Genomic DNA, 27,546 nt, shown 5'->3' on the forward strand with positions numbered 1-27,546 from the left:
TGAGTGGTAAATTTATTGTATCACAACCTCAGTGTTATGAATTTTGTATAGAGCATTCAATTATACGATGCTCTATATTGTATCACAACCTCATCAATTTTATAACCGTCATATTTGATTTCGAAAATTTAAACTCCTGAATGCCTTAACAACAGAGACACAATCGACATTATTTTTCAGAAACAATAATTTCAAAAGCGTAATTTATACTATAGAAAAATAAAATGAAGATTAATGGAAAAGAAAAGATTTAGAAGATTGCATGTTGAACCCGTGAAGAAAGGTAAACTATTTGAATTTTTCCTCAGTTTTAATAACTCCGAGTTTCTCTCTATCTACCCAAATTGATTTAACGTAATTTACTATCCTAATTAAATGCAATTTTCGTTATTTTCTTTTATTGATAACTGATTGATTGGCAATGTATCAAAATATTTATGTATCAAGGGTGTTGTTATATATCACCAAATTTTATTTTATGGGGTTATACGTAATATGAAAAAGTTATGTGAGAAGCAATAATTAGCTCTCGTACTTATGATATTTACTAGTTTAGTTGTACGCGTCTGGCGCGTGTACCCCACTTTATTGAGTTCAAACGTTACACAAAATAGGATATTTGTTTAAATAATAAAGATGAATACAATAATTAAATTCAACATCTTTTGGAGAATTTATTTAATTAAACCTAACATTTACCCAAAAATATTGTCAAAACTGATCGACATTCATCTACCACCTGTAAACTGCAACAAAATAAGACGATGATAGAGACATCAAAACAATATAATTAAATCTAATATTTAAACAAAAAAATTCTCAAAGCCGGCCGACACTCATCTACCACCTGTAAACTGTAACAAAATAATATGACAATAGAGATATCAAAATAATACAACTAAACTTTACCTTTACCCAAAAAAATTCTCAAAATAGAGATACAAAAATAATACAAATAAACCTAACTTTTACCTAAAAAAATTCCTCAAAGCCAACCGACATTCATCTACCACCTGTAAATTTATCTAAGACCTGTAAGCTACAACAAAATAATACAATATTGATCACAAACCTTTAGTTTTGATGAAAACAACTCTTGTCAGAGCAAAAATTTTCACACTCAAGATTGATTTGAATAAAAACAAAGAAGATATATATATACACACACACGTTGAATTTCATTATGTTGAAAAAAATAGTGAAGAAGATAAGGGTTAGAAAATTAAACATCCACCAATCTAGACATGCAACCGAATTAAGTTAGATGAGCGTCAATTATATTTTTCCAATAAGTAAACCAGTTTTTTTCTAGTTTAACGTGCATCTCAATATTTATAGAAGTATTTTCTTAATACAGTCCTATTTTAGGAGTATTTTTCTATCCTATTTTAGGAGTATTTTTCTAATTGATCTGTATAAAGAAAAATATTAATTGATTCTCCTTCCATATATTTTAGGAGTCCCATATATTTTAGGAGTCTAGTTAATATAATAAAAATAATTAAATAATAAATTTTAAAAAATAGTGAAAAGACAATTTTGTCTAAAGGAGAGTCTTTTAATGAAGGATAAAAAATTTAAATAACTTTTGTAAGGATCTTCACACTATTAATATATTATACATATAGATATAGATTATAGATATAGATATAGATATAGATATAGATATAGATATAGATTATAGATAGATTATAGATGTAAGTTACTGTAAGAGTTGATACATAAAAATGACTCTAAACTTGACACCAAATTATAACTTTGACCTTAAACTTTGATAGTGCACAAATAGGACCTTTAATTATTTAAAACCTGAACAACTATGACCTCCGATTTTCCAACCTCATGCGTGAGTCTCACTCGCGCCTACGTGGAAAGGTAATTCAATCACACGGTGCCACATCGTTAAAAGGGCTGACTTGGAGAGAGGTCATATTTGTGCAGTTTTGAATAGTTAAAGGTCATATTTATGCACTGTCAAAGTTTTAGTTTTTGTGTTAAAACAACGTCGTTTTTATTATTATTATTATTATTATTATTATTATTATTATTATTATTATTATTATTATTATTATTTTATTTATTTATTTCTATAGTAGCAGCACCTAACTTTTTTTTAATTTTAAAAAATTATTATTATTATTATTATTATTTTATTTATTTCTATAGCAGCAGCACCTAAATTTTTTTTAATTAAAAAAAATAGCCAACAGCAGGGATTGAACCCGCACATTAGGCTGAAGGAAGCGCCCAAAAAGAGCAAATAACACCACTGGGCCATCTAAGTGCCTTGTTTCATGTGGTTCAACATTAATATACGTACATAAATATATGTTTTCTATCTTATATATATACAATATAATTTTTTTACCAAGGGGGTTTGGGTGAACCCCATGGCAACCACGTAGGTCCGCCCCTCGTTAATTTAATAATGCTAATTTAATAACATTTTAATTACGTTAATTTGATAACTTTATTTAATATACTATTACTACTATCCTTAATAACATTATTTTAATAACGTTTTTGTTAAAACTATAATTTTTTTATTATTAGTATAGTGTCATCTTTAATTTAATATTTAGATATATTATATAACTTAAATTCGTCCTCTGCTTTATAATATATATACATATCCGCTCGATTTTTTCATATGAGGCTGACCCGCCTAATTAATAAATCTTCAATATTGCTCTTTTTCCGCAATGACAAAAGAAATTAGATGTCATTTTCATCTTTGAGCCGAAAAATAATGAAAAAATAATAGTGAAGAGTCATTTAAAGGTCATATTTGTGCAGTTTTGAATAGTTAAAGGTCATATTTGTGCACTATCAAAGTTTAAGGTCATATTTATGTATTATGCCCTTAAATTTTAAGCTGGGCATGTGTTGAACACGCGTTTTGCCACGTAGGATTGGAGGTCATATTTGTGCAGTTTTAAATAGTTAAAGGTAATATTTGTGCACTATCAAAGTTTAAGGTCAAAGTTATAATTTGATGTCAAGGTTAGGGTCATTTTTATGTATTAACTCGTACTATATAATAAAGCAAGTTGAAGAAAAACACGGCCATTATCCGCCACCGTTAGTTTGAATGTGGAGGAGTGATCCACAAGCGCAAATCAATTTGGAGGAAATAACATAGACTAATTTTTTGCAAATAGAATTAGGAACAAAAATAAGTTGGTGTTTGGACATGTAATTCCATTTTGTGTTTGAAAATTATGAGATGAAATACGTGTTTGGACATACAATTTCATTTCACGAGAAAAAATTTTAAATTTTCAAAAATCTTATTTATACGAATTCCATTTCATGATTTCATCTTTTTTTAATTACAAAAATCAACTCATAAATTTATATTTTATTAAAAAAAAGGTCTCATCATTTTATTCGTTTGGCCATGCAAGATGAAATCGTGATTTGAAATTATGGTAAAATCATATGAGATGAAGTTGATGTTTTATTTGGACATACAATTTAGAATTTTTAGTTGTATTTGTTTCTCATAAAATCCTTATAAGTTTTAAAGATTAGGAGTGTACAAATCAAACCACCAAATCAAATCGAACCGATGAATCAAATCAAATCAACAAAAAATCGACTTGTGATTCGATTTGATTGGTTTGGCGCTATAAAAAAAATTGACCATTCTTGGTGAGGTTTGGTATTTACCCCAAAAAAAAAGTCAAATCAACATAATGCATATAATTTTAAGTGGATGTTGATATATTTTTAGATTTTGACCTTTAAATTGTAATATTTGACCATTAATTGTTACTAAATAATCCAAAGTCCAATATACACTTAAAACCTAAAACCTTTCATCTCCGGTCACTTTTTATCTTACCTTTTTGTTTCAGAGACTTCTTCACTCCTCCTTTTTCACAATTGTGGTTTTCCACTAGCACATGAGTGAAAACATATTTAATTTCATCTACAATCACAATATAATTGTAAAAGTTAAAGATCATAAAAAAAATAGAAAAAAATTGAGAAATTTAAAAGAATCGGCAAAAAAATAAATTCAAAAATCATTTTTATATTTGTTTGATTTGGTTTATAGATTTAATAAATCAAAATGATTGGTTGTGATTTTTTTGTTCTAATAAAAAATCAAACCAACTCAACATATGTACATCCCTAGTAAAGATTATTAAAATTGTTCAATTTAATACAATTTTATCAAATAAACAAAAAAATAACAAAAATATAAGCACTATCACAAAGTTTTTCTACAAAAATACAATAATTCCTAATTAAACTTTAGTTCAATAAAAAATTAAAATAAATTTTAGTTGTAGTAACAATAATAAATTTTAGTTGATGAAGGTTGGTGAAAGTAATGGTTTTATCATATATAAATGATTTAAAGATTGGTAAGAGTAATAATATTATATAGTATAAATTTATTTACTTATGAAATAAATTATTGATAATAATAAATAGTGAGATTTTTTCTTTTATAAAATATAAACTTGTGGGTCAATTTTTAAATTTGAAAAGTTTCAAATCATGAAATAAAATTCCCGAATTAAGCCTTTTGGAGAATTTGAAATTTCATCTCATGATTTGAAATCATGAGATGAAATCGCATGTCCAAAATTAATTTCATCTCATGATTTTAAATTATGAAATAAAATCGTATGTCCAAACGTCTACTAAATCTGTAAAAGGAGTCATGCCCTGCGTTAAGAGATTATATGCACGTGAAAGAATTTTATTAAATAATAACTAATTAGTATTATTATTGATTAATGGATCTTCATAAAATTATGCAAACTTGAAAGTTTGTAATCACATTTATTTATCAAATGGACATAGAGATATAGTATGATTTACTAATACTTACGATATTCTATTTATGAACTATAAATTTATCAAATGAACATAGAGAGATATGATTTACTAATTCAATTTCTTAACATATTACGATATTTTATTTATGAACTATAGGTTGCTCATTTGATAACATTATATAAGAATTGAAACAAAAATTATTATGTTCACACTTGCGAGATTTCATATTTATGAAACATATACAACTTAAAAGGTCAATGTTACATGTCCAAATAAAATTTCAATTTCATCTTTAATAATTTATAGTGTGATATGAGATCATGATTTTTCATATCATATTGCCAAATGCACCCTAAGATATGACTCCGCGACCTAAATATTGCATAAATTTTAAAAAGTGACGAAAATATGCCATCAAAATAGAAAGTAACTAAAGTAGGCTTGGTGCACTTTTTTGTGAACCATATCATATTTTCTTTAACGTTGTCGGCTAACGGAGTTAAAAGTAAATGGTACATTTTTTTGTGCATCATTCGTTTTTCTCTATATGGTGCACTTATTTTATGCACCATATATATATATATATATATATATGGTGCTCAAAAAAGTGCACAACCCATTTTCTTAATATGGTGCAAAAAAAAATGCACCATTCATTTTTTTTATATGGTGCACAAAATTAGTGTACCATCCATTTTTATATGGTGCACAAAATTAGTGCACCTTCTATTTTTTTTATATGGTGCACAAATTTTGTACACTATATGAAAAAATAAATATGTGGTGCATTATTTTTGTGCACTATTAATTATTTTTTATATAGCACACTTATTTTGTACATTATTCATTCTATTTTTTTTAATTTATTTCATATAACGCTAGTTTATTGCACTTTTTTTTTTATTTAATACTTATTTAATTTATTTCATATAGTGCACTGTTGAATGCATTATTCTTTTTTTTTTTTTGGCCATATATTGTACTAAAATTTGAATTTGATTTTTAATTTTGTCACATGTTGCACTATTTATTATTTTTTATTTAATGCATTCGAATAGTGTACTATCTAGCATTTTAGTGCACTATTTATATTTTTCACACAATATCGTAAATTTTTTATTTTGTATATACTAAATTGACACTTTTTTTATTGTATATATTTAATTTGTACTTTAAAGCTGATATTTCACACTTCTTTCTAATATTCCTTATTCAAATGTTCAATAACTTGTACTTCATCCCTGAACTTACATACTTGAAATATCGCGGACACTGTCTGGGGAACGATCAAACCATGCCATCGACATAACACCTCATAATTACACTATTTTGAATATAGTTGAGTCCACTGAAGTATTTCTCCCCAAATAATAAAATCTTCAGCTTTAGAAGAGAAGTACAAATTAAATATATACAATAAAAGAAGTGTCCATTTAGTATATAAAATAAAAAATTTACGATGTTGTATGAAAAATATAGATACTGCATTATTCAAATGCATTAAATGAAAATTAATAGATAGTGCACTAAAATAGTGCAACATATGACAAAATTAAAAATCAAATTCAAATTTTAGTATAATATATGACCAAAAAAAAGAATAATCTATTCAACAATGCACTATATGAAATAAATTAAATAAGTATTAAATAAAAAAGTGCAATAAACTAGTGTTATATGAAATAAATTAAAAAAATAGAATAAATAATGTACAAAATAAGTGTACTATATAAAAAATAATTAATAGTGCACAAAAATAAAGCACCACATTTTTTTTTTCCATATAGTGTACAAAATTTGTGCACCATATAAAAAAATAAAAGGTGCACTAATTTTGTGCACCATATTAAAAAAAATGGATGGTGCATATTTTTTGTGCACCATATATATTTTTCATATGGTGCATAAAATAAGTGCACCATATAGAGAAAAAATGAATGGTGCATAAAAAAAATATGCCATTTACTTTTAACTTCGTTAGCCGATAATGTTAGAAAAAATATGATATGATGCACAAAAAAATGTAACAAGCCTATTTTAGTTATTTCCTATTTTGATAACATATTTTCGTTATTTTTTAAAATCTGTGACATATTTAGGTCACGGGCTCCTAAGATATAAAGAATAACTGAAAATTGATGCGAAGTGTCCTGTTCCAAAAAAAATAAAGAGGCATGCAGGGGCCACCGAAAAAGGAGTCGTGGGGCCGCAATTTAATTGTAATACATGCGTTTAGTACAATTCATGTAGGTTTATGTACAACAGCCTTTTGAAGTGGTTGTACGCGTTCTGTTGATCATCTTTTTGTAGAACAACCTACTGAAAGTGGTGGTACGCCCTCTGTTGGATCATAAAATATAGAATTCCAGAACACAATGGTATGATACATTTTTCTGCGGTAAATAATTCGAATAAAGTTAAAAGAATTCCGGTGTGTTTGGTATGAAGGAAAATATTTTTCATGAAAAATATTTTTTAAAAAATTATTTTTCTGAAAAAATAAGTTGATTTCTTAATTGTTTTCTTATTTTTGGTTTTTGGATAAAAAAGTACTTTTTAAAAAATATTTTCTAATATTTGGTTGGTGGATAAAAATATTTTTTAAAAAATATATTTTAGTGTTTAGCTAAATAGTAAAAATATATTTTAGAAAGTTATTTTTGACTTTTTTTAGGGTGCGTTTGATATGAAGGAGGAAAAATATTTTCTAAAAAAATAAGTTATTTCTTATGTATATTCTTGTGTTCGTTATGCAATATGCGTAAGTATATATTTTCTAAAAATATTTGTATGTATTTAACAAAAACAATAAGAACGAATAGGTTAAGAAGGGTTGGATAAGGAAAAAGTTTAGAATTTTTAAAAAAAAAAAAAAAAAAATCTTTTTTAGGGAAAGGGGTTGGTAGGTGGGAGTTAAGGTTGTCAAAATAGATAGTAAGGTTAGGGTAAGGAAAAAAATTTAATTTTTAATAATAAATTAATTTAATTTTTTTTTTGGGGGGGGGGGGGGTGGGTAGGTGGAGGGTGGGGGTAGGATCGGCTAGTGGGGGGAAGAAAGAAATTTGAATTTTTTAAAAAAAAAAATTAAATATGTTTTTTTAAAAGGAGTAGGGGTTTGAGTTCCAGATTAGGGGATGAGGTAAAAAAATATTGAAATAATTTTTTTTGAATGAGGGTGGTAGGATGTGGGGATCGGATTTGGGGAGTGAGGGTGGTATAAAGAAAAACTTAAATTTTTTTCAACAAATAAATTAATATTTTTTTAGGGAGGAGGGGATTGTTAGGGTGAGAAGTTCGGGTAAAAAGGAGGGGTAAGAAAAAGTTTAAATTTTTTAAAAAAAATTTAAATGTTTTTTTTTTGGAAGGGAAGAGTAGGGGTTTGGTAGGGGCATGAGGTAAGAAAAAAGTTAAAATATTTATTTTTGGATAGGGGTGGTAGGGGGTGGGGTGAGGTGGGGGATTGGGGTATGGATGAATAATTTTGAGAATTGTATAAACATTTTAACTTGAAGAATGAGATTGAAAAGAGTTTTGAAAAAGGCCAAACCCATTGGTGGCCTCCTAAACTTGGCACCATCTTTCACTTAGGCACCTTAACTGGACTATGTTCATTTTAAACACCTCAAGTAGATAAAAGTGTCTTACTTTGACACATTTTGCCCTTATTAAAACTAAGCTAAGGCGCGTGTGGGTCAAACGATCCACGTGGATTTTATAAGCCATTTAAAATGTGCCACAGAGGAAACTACTTTACACATCAGCATATCAATATTTAAGGGGTAAAATCCCACAAAATTTCCATTTCCATTTCATTTCTCAAACCCGATTTCAGAGCTTCAGTAATTTTTTTTACTTTTGATTCAATTTTCGTTGATTCGTAGAGAGATCTAGCTAAGAATGCTATTTTTTGTAGGTACAATGCATGCGATGAAATGTTGATTAATGTTCATCAACGAAATTGAAGATTTTTCAAAAAAAATTGACGAAATTGAAGAAATTTGAGGTACAACTAAAGTTGTTCTATATTTTTTTATATTTGCCTTACTGTATGGATATTTTACCCCAACAATTTGTAGTGTTTTTGCTGAATTTTGTTATTAGGGTTCTTTTAAGGATTTCAGTGACAAATTTAGGATTTTGTGTGGGTTTTTTTTAGGATTTGACTAATTTATGTGTTATTTTTCAGATTTCACTATAAATACAAGGTTATTTTGGTACTTTTCTTGTTCAAGGGTATTTTGGGTATTTTCTTTTATTGAGAATATTCTGGGGGCTGTTAAGGAAATATATGAACAACTATATAGCCGGCCCTAAGCTTAGTTAAAAAGGTGAGGTTGATGTCTTTGTTATTGCTATTGATAAAGATCACTATAGTCTTTTTGAGTTTCTTTCCTACGCCAAAGATCTTGGGTATTCAAATATTGAGGGGTTCTGTTGTCAACATGCATTTGGTGAAGAGTTAGTTCCAATTAATTTTGATTGGGAGTTACTAGACTTTGTGAAGGACTTGAAAGATAGTGATGAGCTTGATGTGTTTCTTCTTCATGTCATTGATGAAGATATTGAGGTTGTGTCAAAGTCTTCTCTTCTTTTAGAAGGACCACCCGCGTGTATGATGAAGATAATATGGGCAGTGATGGTAATGAGGGTAGGGGTCTTGATGAAGATCTGAATGGTATTGAATCAGATATGCCCAGTACTGATTTAGATGTTGAAATCCCTGATGAGGATGGTTCAGACATTGGTGAAGAGTTGAGAGCCTTTAGGGCTGAAAATAGAAGAAAAATAAATCTAAAAAAAAAGCTAGAGAAGAAATACCTGTAGGTGAAGCTGGTATTGACAAAGGTTTTTAGGACATTTTCAGAAAAAAAAAAAAAAAGACAAATACATGGGTAGGTTAGGAGGTGATGAAGAGTTCATTGATAGTTCAGACTGTGATAGTATTGATAGCACTGATTTGGTAGATGAGGATGTTGTTGTAGGTGCTGACTTACCAAGGAGAAGAAGTAGTAAAATCAGATTTGATGATGACTGTGGTGTTGTTATTTTTGAACTTGGGATGATTTTTAATGGTCCTAAGGAATTTAGAAAAACATTGGGGAGATATGCAGTACAAAACAGAGTTCAAATTGTTTTAAAACTTAATGAGACTCATAGAGTGAGGGCTAAGTGCAAATTTAAGCCAAAATACAGTTGGTTGTGTTATGGTGCAATTGATAGAGATTCTGGTAATTTCATGATTAAAAATTATAATCCAGTGCATAAGTGCACAACATCAAACAAGAACAAGATATGCATAACTAAATTTATTGCTGACAGATTTAGAGATGCCATAATTAAACAACCATCTTTGAGGATTTGAAAAATACAAGAACTGTGCAGAGAAAAATTAAAATTATATGTGGGTATAAAAATATGTTATAAGGCTAGATTACAGGTTCTAAGAGAGTTCATGGGGGACTGAAACTTGGATTTTGCAATATTATGTGATTATGTGAGATGATAAAATAAACCAATCCTGGTAGTTCTGTTTCGCTGAGAATGGATACAGAAACTGTCCGTGGTAAAAATTTATTTGTGTATTTCTATGTGTGTCTTGACGCAGTGAAGAAAGGGTAGTTGGAAGGATGTATAAGAATTATAGGATTTGATGGATGTTTCTTAAAGGGTGCTTGTAAGGGTGAACTTCTAGTAGCAGTTGGGAAGAATGGTAACAATCAAATGTTTCCTATAGCCTGGGTTGTTGTGGACAAGAAAACTAAGCATAGTTGAATTTTTTTTATCAAGTATTTGAAAGATGATCTACAGTTGGTTACTGGAGCAGGTTTAGTGATGGCTGATATGCAAAAGGTAATTTTTTTATTTTTTTAACTGTCAATAATTGAAATACTTGATTTCTCTATCTAGTACTTTAACTGTTTTCTGTATGTAGGGCTTTCTTGCTGCTATTTTTGACTTGCTACCAAATGCTGAAGTAAGAAAATATGCTAGACATATTTGGTCCAATTGGAGTCAACAGTGGAAGGGAGAAGGAAGGAGAAAATAGTTCTGAAAATGCTCAAAGACAAGCTTTGAAGTGAAGTTCAAAGAGAAACTTGATTACATGAGCCAACTTGGTATCCAAGGTAAGGGGATTATTGGTGATTTATTGCATTATCCTAGGCAGTCATGGGTTAGGGCATTCTTTAAAGAAGATTGTAAGTGTGATGCTGTTAAACATAACATGTGTGAGACCTTTAACTCATGGATCTTAGTTCCTAGAAACAAATCTATCATTACCATGTTGGAGGACATTATGAGAAAAATCATGACTAGAACTGTGGATATGATTAAGTTTGCCAATACTTGAATATGTGATATTGCACCTATGACTAGACTTATATTGGAGGAGAATAAGAAAAAGACTAGGGCTTGCAAGGTTCTTTGGAATGCTGATGTTGGATTTGAAATTGGAGAAGGGGAGTTTAGGTATACAGTGGACTTGAGTAATAGGATTTGTAGTTGTAGAACTTGACAGTTAAGAGGCATTCCTTGCCAACATGCTATTTGTGCTTTGTATCATGTTGAACAGGAGCCTGAACCTTATGTAGAGCATTGGTATAAAAAGGAAACCTTCATAAAGGCTTACAGTCACTTTATACAATCAATCTCCACTATGAAGATGTGGCCTGAGACAAACAATCCAAAGATTGAGCCTTCTGAGCCTAAGAAAATGTCTGGCAGACCTGCAAGAAATAGAAGAAGAGGTAAAGGTGAACCAAAGAAGAAATATGGAAAGCTGTCAAAACAAAGGGTGAAAATAACATGTTCCAAGTATCATCAACAAGGCCATAACAAAAAATATTGTAAGGTAAAACAATGATTTTTAATTTAATTTTAGAAGTTGATTTCATATTGATTTAACTGTTGTGTATGTGTTTATAGATTCCTGATCCAAATGAACAAGTTCCTAGCCAAGGGTTCCAGCCTAGTGGTCATAGTTCATAAGCAAGTTGCCATCCTAAAAGCTCAAGCCAACCTGCACCTTCAACCTCAAAAAAATCAGCAAAATGCAGATCAAGTAAGTTTGCACCAACAAGCTCAAGTCAAGCTGCAACTTCAACAACAGTTTGTGCTGATACAAGCAGAGTTAGGAGGTTTAAAGCAGCTGCAACATCTACATCTTGTGGTGATACTAGGATCCCTGTTACAGAAGGAATAAAAAGCCAACTACCTCCTAGAAATAGAAAAACTGTTGGGCACAAGAGAGGTAGAGTTGAAACAACAATAAATGTTGATTGTGGTGGATCTAAAAGGTCAAAGAATGCTGAATTTGGAATCTACACAAGTCCAAGGGGAACCCAAATATTGAATATAAGTTAACTCAAACATTGATTTTTTAACAAGAAAGTACATATATATTAATTATTGTTCCTTCTTTAAAAAAAAAAAAACAGCCGGGGACATCAAGCCAAAGGATCCTACAAAGCGGTACAACTTACAAGGATGCAAGTTCTAAAGGTGTTGATCTTGGTTATAAGCCAAGAGGCTTGAAATGGAAAAGTAAAGATGTTGTCACCACCAATCAATTGCAGCAAATGACAAATAAAAAGAAGAAGAAGTAGTATATTTTGATGGTGTTTTGTGTTTTTATTGTGTAACATACTGTACCAAACAATTCGGTAGTTTAAATCTGGTAGTGTATAGTAGGTTAAATATGCAAGCGTATGCAGTAAACAATTGGGTTGTTTGAAGCATGTTTTGTATGCACATTACTGTGACTTTGAGCTCAAAATGGAGCATAGTTATGAAGTTATTGTTGGTGTTGCTTTGTGAAGTTGTTGGTGTTGCTTTGAGCTGTATTAAGTTGTTGTTGCTTGTTTTCTTTGACAGTTATTATAAATGTTGATAAAAAATTAACGATAAACATTTTATTTCAGCAAATGTAAGAAATACAAGGCCAACATTACATCAACAAAACTAAACCTGTAAAAAAATATTACAAGGCCAACATTACATCAACAAACTACACCTTACAAGTCCTAATGCACATCACAGCTATACACCTAAACGGCCAATTTATAACATCAATACCAGTTGAATCAGTTGAATGAGTTCAACGCAAAACTTATGCAATTAGCATCAATATCAGTAAAATGAGTTCAACGCAAAACTTCAGCAATTAGGTTTCAACATCCATATTCCCAACAACAGCAAAGCAGTGGCAATAACACCAATAATATATAATCTTCTTACTCGATTTTGATTTTCTTCAAACGCCTTCACTTTTTTCAACAAACCTCAAATCACCCTATTTGATTGTGAAGGGTGTCGTTCTTCATACCAATGAAAATAATCACAGCCGCCCAATTTCTACAAAATCAATTACAAAATCGATGACGAAATCATAATTAATCAACTAATTTAATTAAGAAGTCAAAAACATTACTTTGAAAGTTTACAAGTAAAAAATCGACGACCTGGATTTTGTTGAGTCCAAGAAGTAAGTATTCAGTAATGCTTGATGACCACATTTACAACAGCGGTAATCATTTTCAGAATAGATTATGAACAACGAGCTCGACATTATCCAATATAATTCGAGAAAATTTAGAAAAAGATTTAACTTTTGAGAAATTGAAGAATAAATTTTCCGTTCAAAATAAAATCTAAAATTAATTTAAGGAAGTTGAAAAGAATGAAGAAATTTGAGAAATTAGGGTTATCTTTGGACAGTGGAATGAAGAAGAATTTAATATAAATAGTAGAAAGAGAGATATAACCGTTGGGGGCTGATTTTTATGCCCAATCAGTAAATAGTGGAAAAGAGATATAACCGTTAGGGGCTGATTTTTATGCCCAATCAGCAAAAAATGAGGCTTGGACGCGCCTCTGCAGCGTGTGAAACACGCACTTTGCCAACAGGGCAAAAAGTGTCAAAGTAAGACACTTTTATCTACTTGAGGTGTTTAAAATAAACATAGTCCAGTTAAGGTGCCTAAGTGAAAGATGGTGCCAAGTTTAAGAGGCTACCGATGGGTTTGGCCTTTGAAAAATGTTTTCCTTACTTTTTGAAGGAAAGGCATTTTCATTAGATTTGAGAAAAATAAGTCGATTTAAAAAATATTTTTCAAAACCTTTAAGCCAATCAAAACATAAACCAAAACCTTCGTATCAAACACACCCTTCATTTACAATAAATCTTGAGCTAATTAATCTTTTTTTATATAAAAAAAAAAAAATGCAAGCAAATTTACTAAATAGGCTTGTATATACGTGTCATAATAGTTCCGTAAGGACGGTTTAGCTCTTTCAAGTTCCTCGATCATACTATTCATGTACATGTCAAATGATGAACCTAATACTATATACAAATCAGCATCTTGAGCATGTTTCACTGTTTTTTCTAAACTGAATGCACATCAAATGACCAAGTGCAAGATCTTCGAGGAGCTTCTGCTAACCATTCAAGTCGGTAAATATCACCACGCTTTAACCAGAACATGATATACGAAGAAAGAAATAGAAGAGACTCCAACCCCTCTTAACTTCTTGACCTTTGACTGCAGTACAGTTCGAACCAGTGATGTGCGCCTAACACCACATATTGCTTTTTTACTGCTTGACCAAAGCATGAGAGCAAGATCATCAATCAGCAGCTCTATGCTAATGACATCACAAACTAAGTTAGCTACTTGAAAGCAATCCATTCTCCATCTAGCCAGTTCTGATGGGGTCTCAAATCAGAATGCTGAAATTCCACGATCTCATTTGCCGTTCGAAAGTAGACTGTATAATTTGAACCTTCGAGGACTTTGCACACTTGACCAGCCCACCAACCACCATTATACCAAGCGTCAACTTCATCAAGTGGCCTGAATTGGTCAGCTTGTTGGATTACCGGGGGAGAAGGCCTTATAGAAAGAGCATCTGCTTCTTCAGTTAGGAGGTCCGTTTCATCATCAGTCTCTAGAGTCTGGTATCTTAGCAGATACTTCCCATTTCGTAAAGATCTCACAATCGTAGCAGGGTACCATGAACCCTGGTAACCTTCTTCATTGCTCTTCACCTCCACCTTTGCTCCAACACAAAAAATTGTATGCCTGGATAATCTACCATCCTGTCCCTTGAAATTTTCAAGTTTGGGCTTCAGTTGGAGTTTAGATTTTTTCTGCATGTGACGTGAATCGTATAGGAATGAGAAAGCAAATAATCTCAACCTTATACAGATGAAGCTTTTGAAGAATAAACGAAATAGCAATTTTCAAAAAATAAGGTTGTCATACCATGAAGGCAATGACCCATTTTCCATTTATCCACTCTTGATGGGGTCTCAAAGTGAAATGGTCAAACACCAGCTCCTCATTTGTCGTCCAAAAATAAACCATGTACTTTAAGCCGTCAAGGATTTTGCATATAAGACCAACCCACCATCCATCATTATACCATGCGTCAACTTCTTCAAGCATTTTAAATCTGTCAACTCTTTGAATTACAGGGGGGCAGGGCCTAATGTCAGACGCATCTGCCTTTTCTTTAAGGGGCTCAGATTCATCCTCAGTTCTTAGTGTCAGGTATTCCACCAGAAAATTATGCTGACCAATGGATTCGACAATAACTGCGGTGTACCAGGAACCCTGGTATCCTTCTTCATCACTTTTCACTTCTACCCTCATCCCTTTGCTGAACTTCGGCTCCGATGTAATCCTACCACTACACTTTATCCTGATTTTCAGCTCCTTCGACTTCAATGTCATGTCAGATGAACTTCTTCTCATATCATACTTTAAGATATTGAGCCAACAGAGAAGGAGGGTGTAAAAAGGAAAAGAAGATTGTTATGTATCCTCGAGGGAAAAAGCCAACAAGAACGAGGAAGAAAGAAGAGGAACGTACCTCTCTAGAAGTAACCCATTTCTCTTTGACCCACTCTTGATGAGGCCTCAACATAGAATGCTCAAACACCAATTCTTCCTCTGTGGTCATCAAGCAAACTACATACTTCAATCCACCAAGAACTTCTGTTATATGACCTTCCCACCATCCATCATTGAACCAAGCATCTACCCTATCAAGATGTTCAAATGGATGAAATGATTGGATTTCAGGTGGACATGGTCTGATGCATGAAGCACCAACCTCTTCTTTGAGAAATTGAGAACCGTTCACGGTTTTCAATTTCTGGTATTCAACCAAAAATTTGTCATAGCCAACAGATTTGACAATAGCCGCAATATGCCATGAACCATAGCAACCTTTTTTATCACCTTTCACCTCCACAGACATCCCTTCGCTAAATTTTTCCTTCCAAGATTGGCTACACTTTATCCTGAGTTTGACCCCTCTTGACTTCAGGTCTACCTCCGGTATGTTCTTCTGCATTACAATTATTTTGTGTTTTTGGTAAGTTTCTGCATAGCAATAATTTTAACTAGATAGTACACATGAAAAGAGAGGAAATTTAAACTAGGATACACCAAAAGAATTTTAACTAGATAGTATACAGGAAATATATGTTCCACCGACTGAATATTCAGCAAAGTGCCCTATAAATAATGTATGGCCTGTTACAGTTTTCCTGTATAATTATGAGCAAATGCCAAATAAGCGTAATAGAAGGAAAGCATTCTCAACTATATTTCTTTTTTTGTTGTTTATTTATTTAAAAAAGGTGTAATAGGAGAAAAATTTTAGATATAAGGAGTGTAAGGAGAGAAATTTACAGGTAGATATGCCAACTCAATTTCCCCTGACACATTAAACTTGGGAAAAAAGTGTGCCCAATGCTAAGGGTTCATTAACATATGCATATGCAAATAACAAGAGGCGGATCTGATTCTTCTCAGATATATTTCACCATAACATTTTCCTAGGAATAAAGATGGTCAAGGAATGAAAGAGAGAAAAACACAGCCATTAGAACTGTATTATTTCTGCATGAATGCCAAAATGATTTTTCTTCCACTTGCTTTTCTGTCAAACCATCAGATCAATAAAGAGATTGTCACCTAAATATCCGTTACAATAGGATCACAATGCAAGGCTTTCAGTCCAAATCCAATTGAAAGAAAAAGAACATCAATAGAATTGTCAGCTACACATCCCTTCATATGCTAAGCGTATCATACTGAAAAAGAGGAGAGAAAATAAAAATACAAAACTTAAACTTCCACTCTCTCGAATACCAACAGCATAATCCTCGGGAAAGCCAAGAATCAAGGAATAAAACAGTAATAACAACCCAAGAAGGGATGATAAAGATTAAATCTTCTACCACAAATTCATCTGGAAAATACAAGTTCCTGTTGGATTTTTTGTTTATAATAAATTAATTAAAAAGGTTTTGAATGAAGAGTTGTCTTTTGACTTTTATTGAAGGATGTCTTTTATTAAGTGAGCATGTCTCTCATGAAAGGATATGCCTTTTATTGAAAGGGTGTGTCGGTTAAAAGTTTAACTATGTAAACTCTTCAAGTGTTTTGCAAAAAAAAAAAAAAAAATTTTTTTTCTTCTCAACTCTCTATAAATAACTTTTTCTTCTCCATAAAAAATAAAGTATTAGAGTTCTCGCTTTACAATAAAATTATCTTCACTATTTGCTTGGTGTAGAAATCCAACGGTTTGTCATATCAACTAAAACTATTTGCGTAGAATCCCATAGCAATCTCATTGAGGAAAGTGAGTGAATATGGGTTTTAGGAAAACGTTTTGAGCGTGTTTCAAGCCTTTAATCCTGTGTTAATTAGTTGTTCAAATAATTAAGCCTTCATCTTTGTATTCTTCTTCGTATATTTTTGTATGTGTTCATGGAACATATTTTCCAACAATCTAAAAACGATATTTTGTTACGGAAAAGAATGACTGTGATTGAAAAAAAGGAAAGTAAATTATGGTTAAGGTTGGCTATTTGACGAAGTTGGTTCAAAGGTTTATTAATTATTGTCTGGGCAATTGATCTCCACCCTATTGATTGACACATATAAAAGTCCAAGGACTTGAAATTTCATCACCAAAATGAAGTACTGAATTGCTAATGCAATTGATATGATTTAGCGGAAAAGACAAAAGCACTAGTCCCATATGCTCTTAAAAGAGACAGAAGTGCAAGTGTCTTTGGCATTAAATCCAAGACGGCAGCCCATAGTGTCTTTTGCGATGTGAAAGAGTTAAAAAAAAATAAAAAAATAAAGCAACATTGTTGTCCTTTAGGTATTGTTTACCATGAAGGAGGACACAATGTAGTTCCATTTCTACTTTAGGATCGGTGCTTTTCGGCATGGTGATTGTTGTTCTAGGTTGCACACAAGACCTTGGCCCGATAATAATAATACTATCTGAGTACTACTGAATATAGTACAACAATTTGTTGGATGAAGAAGTCTTGTGCACACAGACTAATATTTCAAGGGTCAGTCTTATAAAAGTCCACATACGAGTGGAAATTATCAAGAGAGATGGACATCGATTGGCAACGGGTGCGTTGGAGAAGTTAAATAAAAGTCACTGCAGTTTGTGGTCCACGAAAAATTCAGAGGTGATTAAAAAATGTTTGGACTATAAAAAGATTTTCGAGGTTTCTTTCAGAGATGATGGATTTTGATATTTGATACGGTAAAAGTGATAGTCAAAGTACGGATGGAGTATGATAAAATCGATTTCTACTCTCTTAACCTTACTTATTATTTATTTGTAAGGTTCTTACTTTTGTGAATTTATTTCATAAATATTAGAGTAACTGATATCTGTGATGGTTTTGATATATGCATGATAATTAGAAATAATATTTTCTTGTGTGATCATTGTGATATGTTATTCTTGCATAAAGATCATATGTTAAATAACTTTCAATTGAAAGATGAGATAAAAAATTGCATTATTTACAAGTATGTGATATGAAAAAATCTGGATATGTTTAAAGTGTGGGGACGTTTACCATGTGATTAGAAGTCAATATTAGACTTAAAATTATTTAACATATATTTGAAGAACACAATTTGATGTCTTCACTTTAGAATTCTTAATGAATATTGTCATTTTGTGTGATAATTTATCGATATGTTGATCGAAAAAAAATCATAAGAGATTTTATTACACATTTTAGATGGAGGACCTTGAAGAAATTCATACTATGTTGGGTATCAAGATTAACCAAAATAGTGGGGGTGACTATTGAGTTAATCTCATTACTTTGAGAAAGTGCTAAATATTTTTTTTTGATAACCATGGTGTCCGGGCTAACTTGCGCACACCTCGACTAAATCCACGGGATACTTGTCACCTCCCACCAACAACAGGTACCAAGTAACTCTGTCCACAAAGGCTAGAACAGATGAGAAGAAAACATCTAGTGTTTGTCTCTGCTGAGAATTGAACCTGAGACCTCATGGCGTTCATCTCAACTTCATTGAACCACTAGGTCACACCCTTGAGTGCAAGTGCTAAATAACTTAATTAGTCACTTAACATTAAAGAGGTCAATATATACCCTATTTGGTGCAAGATCGAATTAACTAAAAATGATGAAAGAATTATAGTTTAACATGTGTAAGCAAGCGCTATTGGAAGGGCCAGTAGTTGAGTTTTCGTTTTCTTCAGCGAACTAAAGATTTGAGTAACTCTGAGTTTAATATAAGGATATATTAATACAAATTGGTATCGAAAATGTGAAAAAAAAAAAAGTAAATACATAAAATACCCACTAAAATTTTCTTAGATTGGCAAGTAGACACTTAAAGTTTGCGGGCATCCTATTACCCCATTCAACAATTTTAAAGAGAAATAAGTATCCTATTTTCCAACCAACATCAGCTGAAAAAAAGAAATGCAATCACGCACCAATGACTACTTGTAGCGTGTCAATTCATTTTATTTTATTTTTATTATATTTTTCTTACTTTATTTTTTCCTTTTCCTTTTTCTTTTTGTATTTCTCTCTCCTCCATTCTTCTCCTCCATGAACCTCCATTACTTTCTACATTTCACCATTGATAAATATTTAGCTTTAGCCACCTCCTTCTTAACCCCTCTTATTTTATTTTATTTTGTCTCTTCTAAATAGCTCTAATCATTTTATTATTAATTATTTTATTTTTTGTTTAGATAGAAAGCTAAGATAAAGGTAAGTTGAGAAATATAAGCTTGAAATCTTTTTTTCTTTGTATCGATATTGTTCTAATCATCCCTGTCATTACAATTAATGCTAAATCACTATTAGATTATAATCAAATTAAAATTTAAAAGTCAAATATAATTATGTGGCATCGAATTTTATTAAAATTAAATCTTCTATTTTTCTTAACAAAAAAATCATTGTTTCGTAACAGAAATCAAAAGAAAAACATTAGATGTACAGTAATAGATCGATTATAAACTCAAGGTGAAAGAACTTGAAAAATCAGGAGAAAGAAATGACAGGAAAAAGAGTAGCAAACAGAAATTGAAAAAATGAAGGGAAATGGTGAGTTAGATGAAGAAGATAAGAGAAAAAAAGAATTGAAAAATAAACTAAAATAAATAAAGTAATTAAAAAGCATTTTTAACCAAACAAATACTGATATTTTTTTAGAAAATCTAAATTTTTACTTGTTTCACGCTCTATTGGAGAGTGAAGTACACTCTTCATGTCATGTGGGGTCAGAATAGAGTATTTATGATGGCGTTTGTAAGTTTTGAAGGGGTAATAGGACCCCCGTAAATTTAAAGTGTTTTTTTGAAAATTTGGGACAACTTTAGTAGTGTCTTTGTCTTTTCTCAAAAAAAAATAAAAATTTACCACATGATGGATACTTACCTTGTGAGGAGGTACAATTTCTTGAAATCAAGAAAATCAGAATCCATTGATTTTAGAAAATATGAGCTCAATTTTGTGATAGTCATGCCGCTCTAGCTCGAGCATATAGAGATTATATAATGAGAAGTCAAAACGCATAAGTTTTTTGACATGATTATGTGAGAAAGTTAATTCAAGATGGAATGACTTCTATCATGTTGGCGGAGTAAGTGTTTGACTAATCTATTTACTAAACCTATTAAAAGGAAGTTGTTGAATACATCTTCAAGTATGATTCCATAAAAACTCCTTAATTAGGTCCATCGATAATGGCAACTCTACCTAGCACTATGAAATGAATATTTATGGGTTCAAAGGGTAACAAGAAGTTATTGATTCGTAGATGTTTCAGTACATAAGTAAGAGATATACTAGTACTGGTTGTCAAAGTTTGGAGGGTTGAGTTCTAATACTCTTAGGGGTCGTTTGGTAGAGTGTATAAGAATAATGCTGAATAAGATGTATTAGTAATGCTTGCATCAGTAATGTTGGTATTAGTTGTGCTTGTATACGTTATGCTGACATTATTTTTTATACAGTGTTTGGTTTGATGTATTAGAAATATATATATTGTATAATTTTTATAAAAAAAATATTTATTGACAAAAATATCCTTTTAACCTTTTTGGTCTGATTTTTTTTTTAAAGCAATTGAGAGCCTAACATTCAACCCTTTACCAATTCAAGCAAATCCAAAACTTCAAACCTAAACCCTTATTACCCAAATTCATAACCTCTAAAAACAAAGAATTCAATTTCAAATTCATACCCAATAACTAAATATCCAATTTTAAAAGAGAAGAGTAATCCAATTAACGAGAAGGAAGAAGAAAATATAGTGTGATAATAAGTTGCACGCTGCTACTACCGCACCTAATTCACTATTCTAGTCATCTGTCTACATTACTATTACTCATAATTCTTCTTTGATAATATAAAACGAGAGAGGCTATTTTAAGTTGTTGTATTACCATGGAAAGAAATGCAGGTACTGGGTAAAATGGCTTGGGGGAAATATTTTAGAACGAAGATGAAGTAACTCACACAATTCTTCTTTGATAATATAAAAAGAGAGAGGTTGTTTTAAGTTGTTGTATTACCATGGAAAGCAATGCAGGTAATGGTGAAAATGGCTTGGGGGAAATATTTTAGAACGAAGATGAAGATGCAGTACCATGGAAAATGGCTTGGGGTGAATATTTTAGTAGGAATTTGAGGGGCAATTTTGTCATTTAATAAGCTAATACATGTATTAAAATCCTTTGTATTACTAATACATTGAATATTGGTGGTATTAGTAATACATTGCTTAATACACAATAGGATGTGTAACAAATGAAAGCATTAGTTATACATAGGCTAAAAAAAGATACCAAACAAGGTATTACTTGTACACAAGAGTAATGCATGCATTAGATTTTTTAACACACTCTACCAAACGACCCCTTAATGAGGTTCATTTCAAGGAAAAAGTGTCTCAAATATGACAGACACTGAAGGAACTTCACCGATATGAACATAGAATTGATGCCGCTTCGATTGAGAGTAGGAATTGCTCTCATAAATGTTCATGAATCTTGGCTAGCACATGACCAAAAAATTGCTAAGTATGTTGAGTGGAAAGCAAGAATGAAATGTTTATGCATGTAGTGTCACCGACGTTATCACAAGGAATAACACGTTCAAAGCTATTATGCTACATGAAATTTTGATTTCGTCTTGTGGCATTGCACTAAGGTACTGTTCAAATCTAAAGATGCATTACTTTATGCGTGAACATGACTTGATCCATTTGTCCTGATTTATATTTAAACAAGTGGGGGACTGTTGAATTTTTTGTTTAAAATAAATTAATTAAAAAGGTTTTGATAAAGAGTTATGGTGTGACTTTTACTGAAAGGATATGTCTTTTATTGAGAGAGTATGTCTCTTATAAAAGGATATCTCTTTTATTGAAAGGGAGTGTCTCTTTTGAAAGGGTGGGTTGGTTAAAAGTTAAATTATAGAAACTCTTCTAGTGTTGTTTTGCAAAAAACAACTTTTCTTTCTTCTCAACCTTATAAATAACTTTTTCCTCCCACAAAAGATCAAGTATTAGAGTTCTTGCTTTCCAATACGATTATCTTTACTATTTGCTTGGTGCAGAAATCTAAAGGCTTTGTCATATCCACTAAAACTATTTGCGTTTAATCTCATATTAATCTCGTTGAGGAGAGGAAGCAAATATCGGTTTTAGAAAAGCATTTCGCGCATGTTTCAAGCCTTTAATCCTGTGTTAATTAGTTGTTCAAATAATTAAGCGTTCTTCGTATATTTTTGTATGTGTTCATGGAACATTTCCAACAGTTCCACAGCTCCCATTTTATTTAAAGAACAAATTTGGGCGAGAAAGCAGGGTAACGGGAGGAAGAAGGTAAGCAGCCACCTAAAATACTAAAATATAGTCACTTATGTGTGTGTGTGTGTATATATATATATATATATCCCTATTTAATCTGAATTTATATATATAGTCAAACTACTAATCTAAGAATAATGACATCAGAAACCAGAATGAATGCATGAACTCCTAAATCCAACATGCAATATAATACTCTCTCCAGCCATATTTGTTTGCTACTTTTTACTTATTCAAAATCAAATTGACCAACTCCTAAGCAAAAGTGGACTAAAGTAATGCATCTTTTAAAAGAAAATTAAGAATCTAAAGGAAAGAGTACCAGGCGCAATTGATGGAGCTGAAGAGGAGGAAGCCAAGAACCATCATCCCAGACTCGATAAACTCGTAAACCCCATTGTTCCACTTTAACAATTTCTTCCTCTACACTATCAACTGAAACCAAATATACATAATTCTCCAAGATATCACCCACCTTCCCTTTTCTCCATCCTTTTTCTTTGTAAAGAACCTCCACATTGTCACCAACCTTGAAGTACCTGTGAAGCTCCGGTGGAGGTGCAGGACGTACATCATTGATGTTAACGTACTCCCTCCGCCGTACCTCTTCAGAAATGGTCTGGAACTCAACGTAAATTTGACTATTTCTGGTTTTCTTAAATGGAGTAGATCGGAGTACGGTGGCGGGGAACCAGATATTAAAAGGGTTGGTTTTCAGCACTTCTACGGCGTCTCCTTTGTTGAAGCATTGTCGGGTTGTACGCAGTGGCATGTGGAAAACCCTAAGAGAAGGAGTTAGTGTGAGTGGAAATTGTTGGAGGCAAAAGGAATAGGAGGGAGACAGCCTGAAAAATTGGAAATGTGGCTTAGCTGGTTAGTCCTCCCCATTCCTCTTCCCCTTCCCCTTCCCCATCCCCTGCCCCCAATTAAAAAAAAAAAGAAAAAAAAAAGGGACTGGCACATTTTATGGATTTTTCTTTCTTTATTTATCATTTTTGTTTGTAGGGGTGCGGATTAGACGCGGTAACTTTACTAAGAAATAAATAATTATTGGGTAATAAGTATTTATTTCTATGTAATGTATTTTGTGAATATTAGCGATTGAAATATTTTTCATTTTTATCTTCTTGACTTAAGATATTTTATTAATTCATATTCTAAATTAGAGATTATTGTAATTAAATTATCTAGTATTCTAGGATCCTCGTTAGTACTATGTAATCTTTTATATTATTGGTATAAACTATGTAGTTGCGTTTCGATTTCTTTTAATGATTTATTCTTTTCGTACGATATATTCATTAATTTATGTAATTGTTAAATGTTTTGTAATAATATTCATTAACTGTTTTTCTTCGTTCTTGTATTTTTTATTTTTATAAATTTTATTAATATATTCAATTTTACTGATATTCATATTTTGAGGGGTGATTAAATGGTAGTTGATTAAATGTTTTGCTATGATATTCTTTAGCTTTTTCTCTTAGTTTTTGTAAGTCCTCTATATTATTTTTAAGATATTCTAAATATTCTATATCTTTTGTTTTAAAATATTCAATTAAATTCATTTTTATTAGGTTTTCTGTTAATCTTATTTCTTCCATTTTTTGTTCCCAGTATTTTAGAGTAAATGTATAATAATCTATTCTTCCATTTTATTCTTCTAAAGTAAATGTATAATAATCTATTCTACTTATACTATATTTAATATCTTGTTTGAGGTTATTAATACTACTATATTTTTTTTTTGTTCTCTTTTTAATGAATTTTTTAAACTATCTAAACTTTTATCTTTGTTTTTTTCTAAATTTTTCAAGGTTTCGTCTATCCATTTTAATTTTTCTATTAGATTTATCATTATTTCTCTAATTTGTTTTCTATAATCAATTTCTTTATGTAGGTCTTCTTGGTTTTCTCTAATTTTCTTAATATATTCTGACATTTTTAGTCTGTATAATATCCATCTGAATCTAAATAGTATTGATGTTCATAATATATGCGTAAGTTTTCTATACTGTTTAATAATTCTTCCTCTTTATAATCTTGTAATTTTTCTCATATTATTTTCTTTATGTCTATGATTTCTATATCTCTAAGTATATATAAAACAAGTATTTTAATATCATCTGTCATTTAAGCTTGATTAAACGTTTTTTCATAATATTTTTCAGTTGTTTGTTTTAGTCTAAGTAGTTCTTGCATATTTTCATTAAGAAATTCTATATATTTTATATCTTTAGTTTCCATGTATTTGTCTAAATTTTCTTTCATTTGTTTTTCTACTAACTGTATGTTTCTCATATTTTTTTCCCAAAATTCTAGATATATGTAATTTATCATGATAAGTATTTGTAAGAGTAGTTAGGTAGGCATACTAAGTAATTTATTCTAGTCATATAATATTTACCAAATACTTTTTCTAATATAATTTTTCTTATATCTACTACTTTTATATCCTTAAGTGAATACAAAATAAGTATTTTAAATTTATCTACCATTTCGTCAGATAAATAATTATTCATTTTTCATAAAATTACTATTTTCAAAATATTCCTTTCAATCATACATATAACAAAATATGATCATATTAGATTACTATATACTAGATCATTCTTAAATAACATGTTCGTCGGTCACTATTAGCATGGTAATCCAGATACTTTTCCCTTAAACAGCGCCTTAACTCTGGCTATTCCCCACCATGGCTTCTTGCCTTATTGGTTTCACCTTTAGGATTGCATAGTTCTTAGGGATTTTTCTCCGTTTTCACTTTGCTAATAAACTTCTTAACATGCTATTCTTTGAATAATTATACTATAAAGTAACTAACATGAACTTATCTTATTATATCATGATTGTTAGGAATTATGAATTTAGCTATTCATAATACTGAATAAATATACTTGTTCTGGTAAGTTTGATAATCCTAAGTTTTGTTCCTCCATAGATTTTTCCATTGAAATATACCTATTCTTTTTATAGGAATAAGCAAAATATTTGTTGTGGATAAGAGAGAGGGTTTTTGCTTCAACACATGAAGGCTTGCCTTTGCACTGCCTTCGGTTCTTCTATTTATAATTGAAATTTACATATGATGTTTCCTAAAAAATGACTTGAAAAATCAAATCCTATACTAGTCTAGGCTAGACTAATTAATACTTACAAAAAAGTCTTCATCTTTTTAAAAGAAGACTTTGACATAAAGCACTAAGTAACAAAAAAAACTTTAAATGCCTAAGACTTTACATCAAAATCTTTTACGTAAAGTAAATTTATTAACATGTCTTTTGTCTTTATCTCTTTCTTCCGTATCTGCTTGGGTTATCTTCTTTATTTTTTGTCAGTGTAGCATCACATCTGGAATAAAGTTGTGCTTGCCACTACACCTGCTGCATATGTGGTCTTTATATTTTTGGCCAACTTTTTCGCAAAATTGATCCATAGCTTCTTTTGAAATAATTTCCTTACTGATAGATCTCGTTAATGGTTGTTCTTCTGGTCTGAGGAGTGTTAATCCCCATTTTCTAAGTTCTTCCATGTCATGATCTCTAACTTCTTTGCAAGTTAAATAAATCAATGCTTGATTCCTTGAATTATATATCCAAACTGGCTTTTTATTTGAATAATTATTAAGTAACTCTGATACTCTTTTGTTGCGGTAAAATGCTGGTATTTGAGTTTTAGGTATCTCGGTCTGTTCACATATTTCTTCCAAAATAATATAATCTCTGGTCATAACCATTTTGATCACATTAATAGTCTGTTTAATTTCGTCAAATAATATTGCTGCTGGTGCGGAATAAAATCAAACATAGAATAATTGTCCGTTGGTAATTCTCTTGTAAGTCATAAATTCTTTGTGAATTTCTGGGATTCTTGCTAACTCTTCTCCATTGATTTAGTAAAATTTGGGCTTGTTCCTGGTAAGGCAATAAGTTTATTGTAATTTCGACATTTTTGGGTAATATATCCTCTTTGTTGTGTGGCTAGCTCTTCACTTTGAATATGTTTGGTAGTTAATAAGGTTTGTAAAGTGTGTATGTTGTCAATGTATTTACGAGAAGAATAATTGTATGTCTGTTTTTCTTGGTTAAGTGATTCAGAATAGGTATGTATCTGGGGAGGTGCAAATGCTTCTAAATTTTGTATATTTGGTGTATATGGTTTTGAAAATATTTGGCTAAGGTTATAATTCTTTTTCTTTGGTATTTCAGGTCTATTTTGAGTGACTATATTTTTCCCTTTAGATGTTCCTGCAGCTGTAATTGAAGTTTCGACAGTAATTTGAGTTTTAAGTTGTTTCTCATCGTCACCTTCTAGGTCTAGTTTTTTAATGTGCTCTTCCTGCACAATATCTTGTTTTTTATAGTGCTCAACTTGCACTTTTACATTTGTAACTTCAGTAGTTAGTGTAATAACTCGTTCTTGTTATAACTCCATTTGTTTAAACATTTGGAGCAATAAATCCGTCTGGGTATCTTTGGCATTAGCCTCTTCCATTGGTAAATCAGTTTGAGTAGCTTTGTCTTGATAAGTAATCTGC

The 27,546-nt window shown here is 30.9% G+C and overlaps 1 protein-coding gene across 1 annotated transcript; it reads right to left on the minus strand.

Annotated features, from left to right (window-relative positions):
• Window positions 1-14,028: 14,028 nt before the first annotated feature.
• On the minus strand, window positions 14,029-23,959 carry LOC107879840 (protein AGENET DOMAIN (AGD)-CONTAINING P1). Its single transcript, XM_016726782.2, has 4 exons — window positions 23,326-23,959; window positions 15,673-16,152; window positions 15,063-15,560; window positions 14,029-14,947 (listed from the first exon to the last, which is right to left on the minus strand). The coding sequence occupies exons 1-4, from the start codon at window positions 23,773-23,775 to the stop codon at window positions 14,468-14,470; spliced, it is 1,908 nt and encodes a 635-aa protein (XP_016582268.1). The 5' UTR covers window positions 23,776-23,959; the 3' UTR covers window positions 14,029-14,467.
• Window positions 23,960-27,546: the final 3,587 nt, after the last annotated feature.

The sequence above is a fragment of the Capsicum annuum genome, chromosome 1 (assembly GCF_002878395.1).
Source record: "Capsicum annuum cultivar UCD-10X-F1 chromosome 1, UCD10Xv1.1, whole genome shotgun sequence".
NCBI classification, from domain to species: domain Eukaryota; kingdom Viridiplantae; phylum Streptophyta; class Magnoliopsida; order Solanales; family Solanaceae; genus Capsicum; species Capsicum annuum.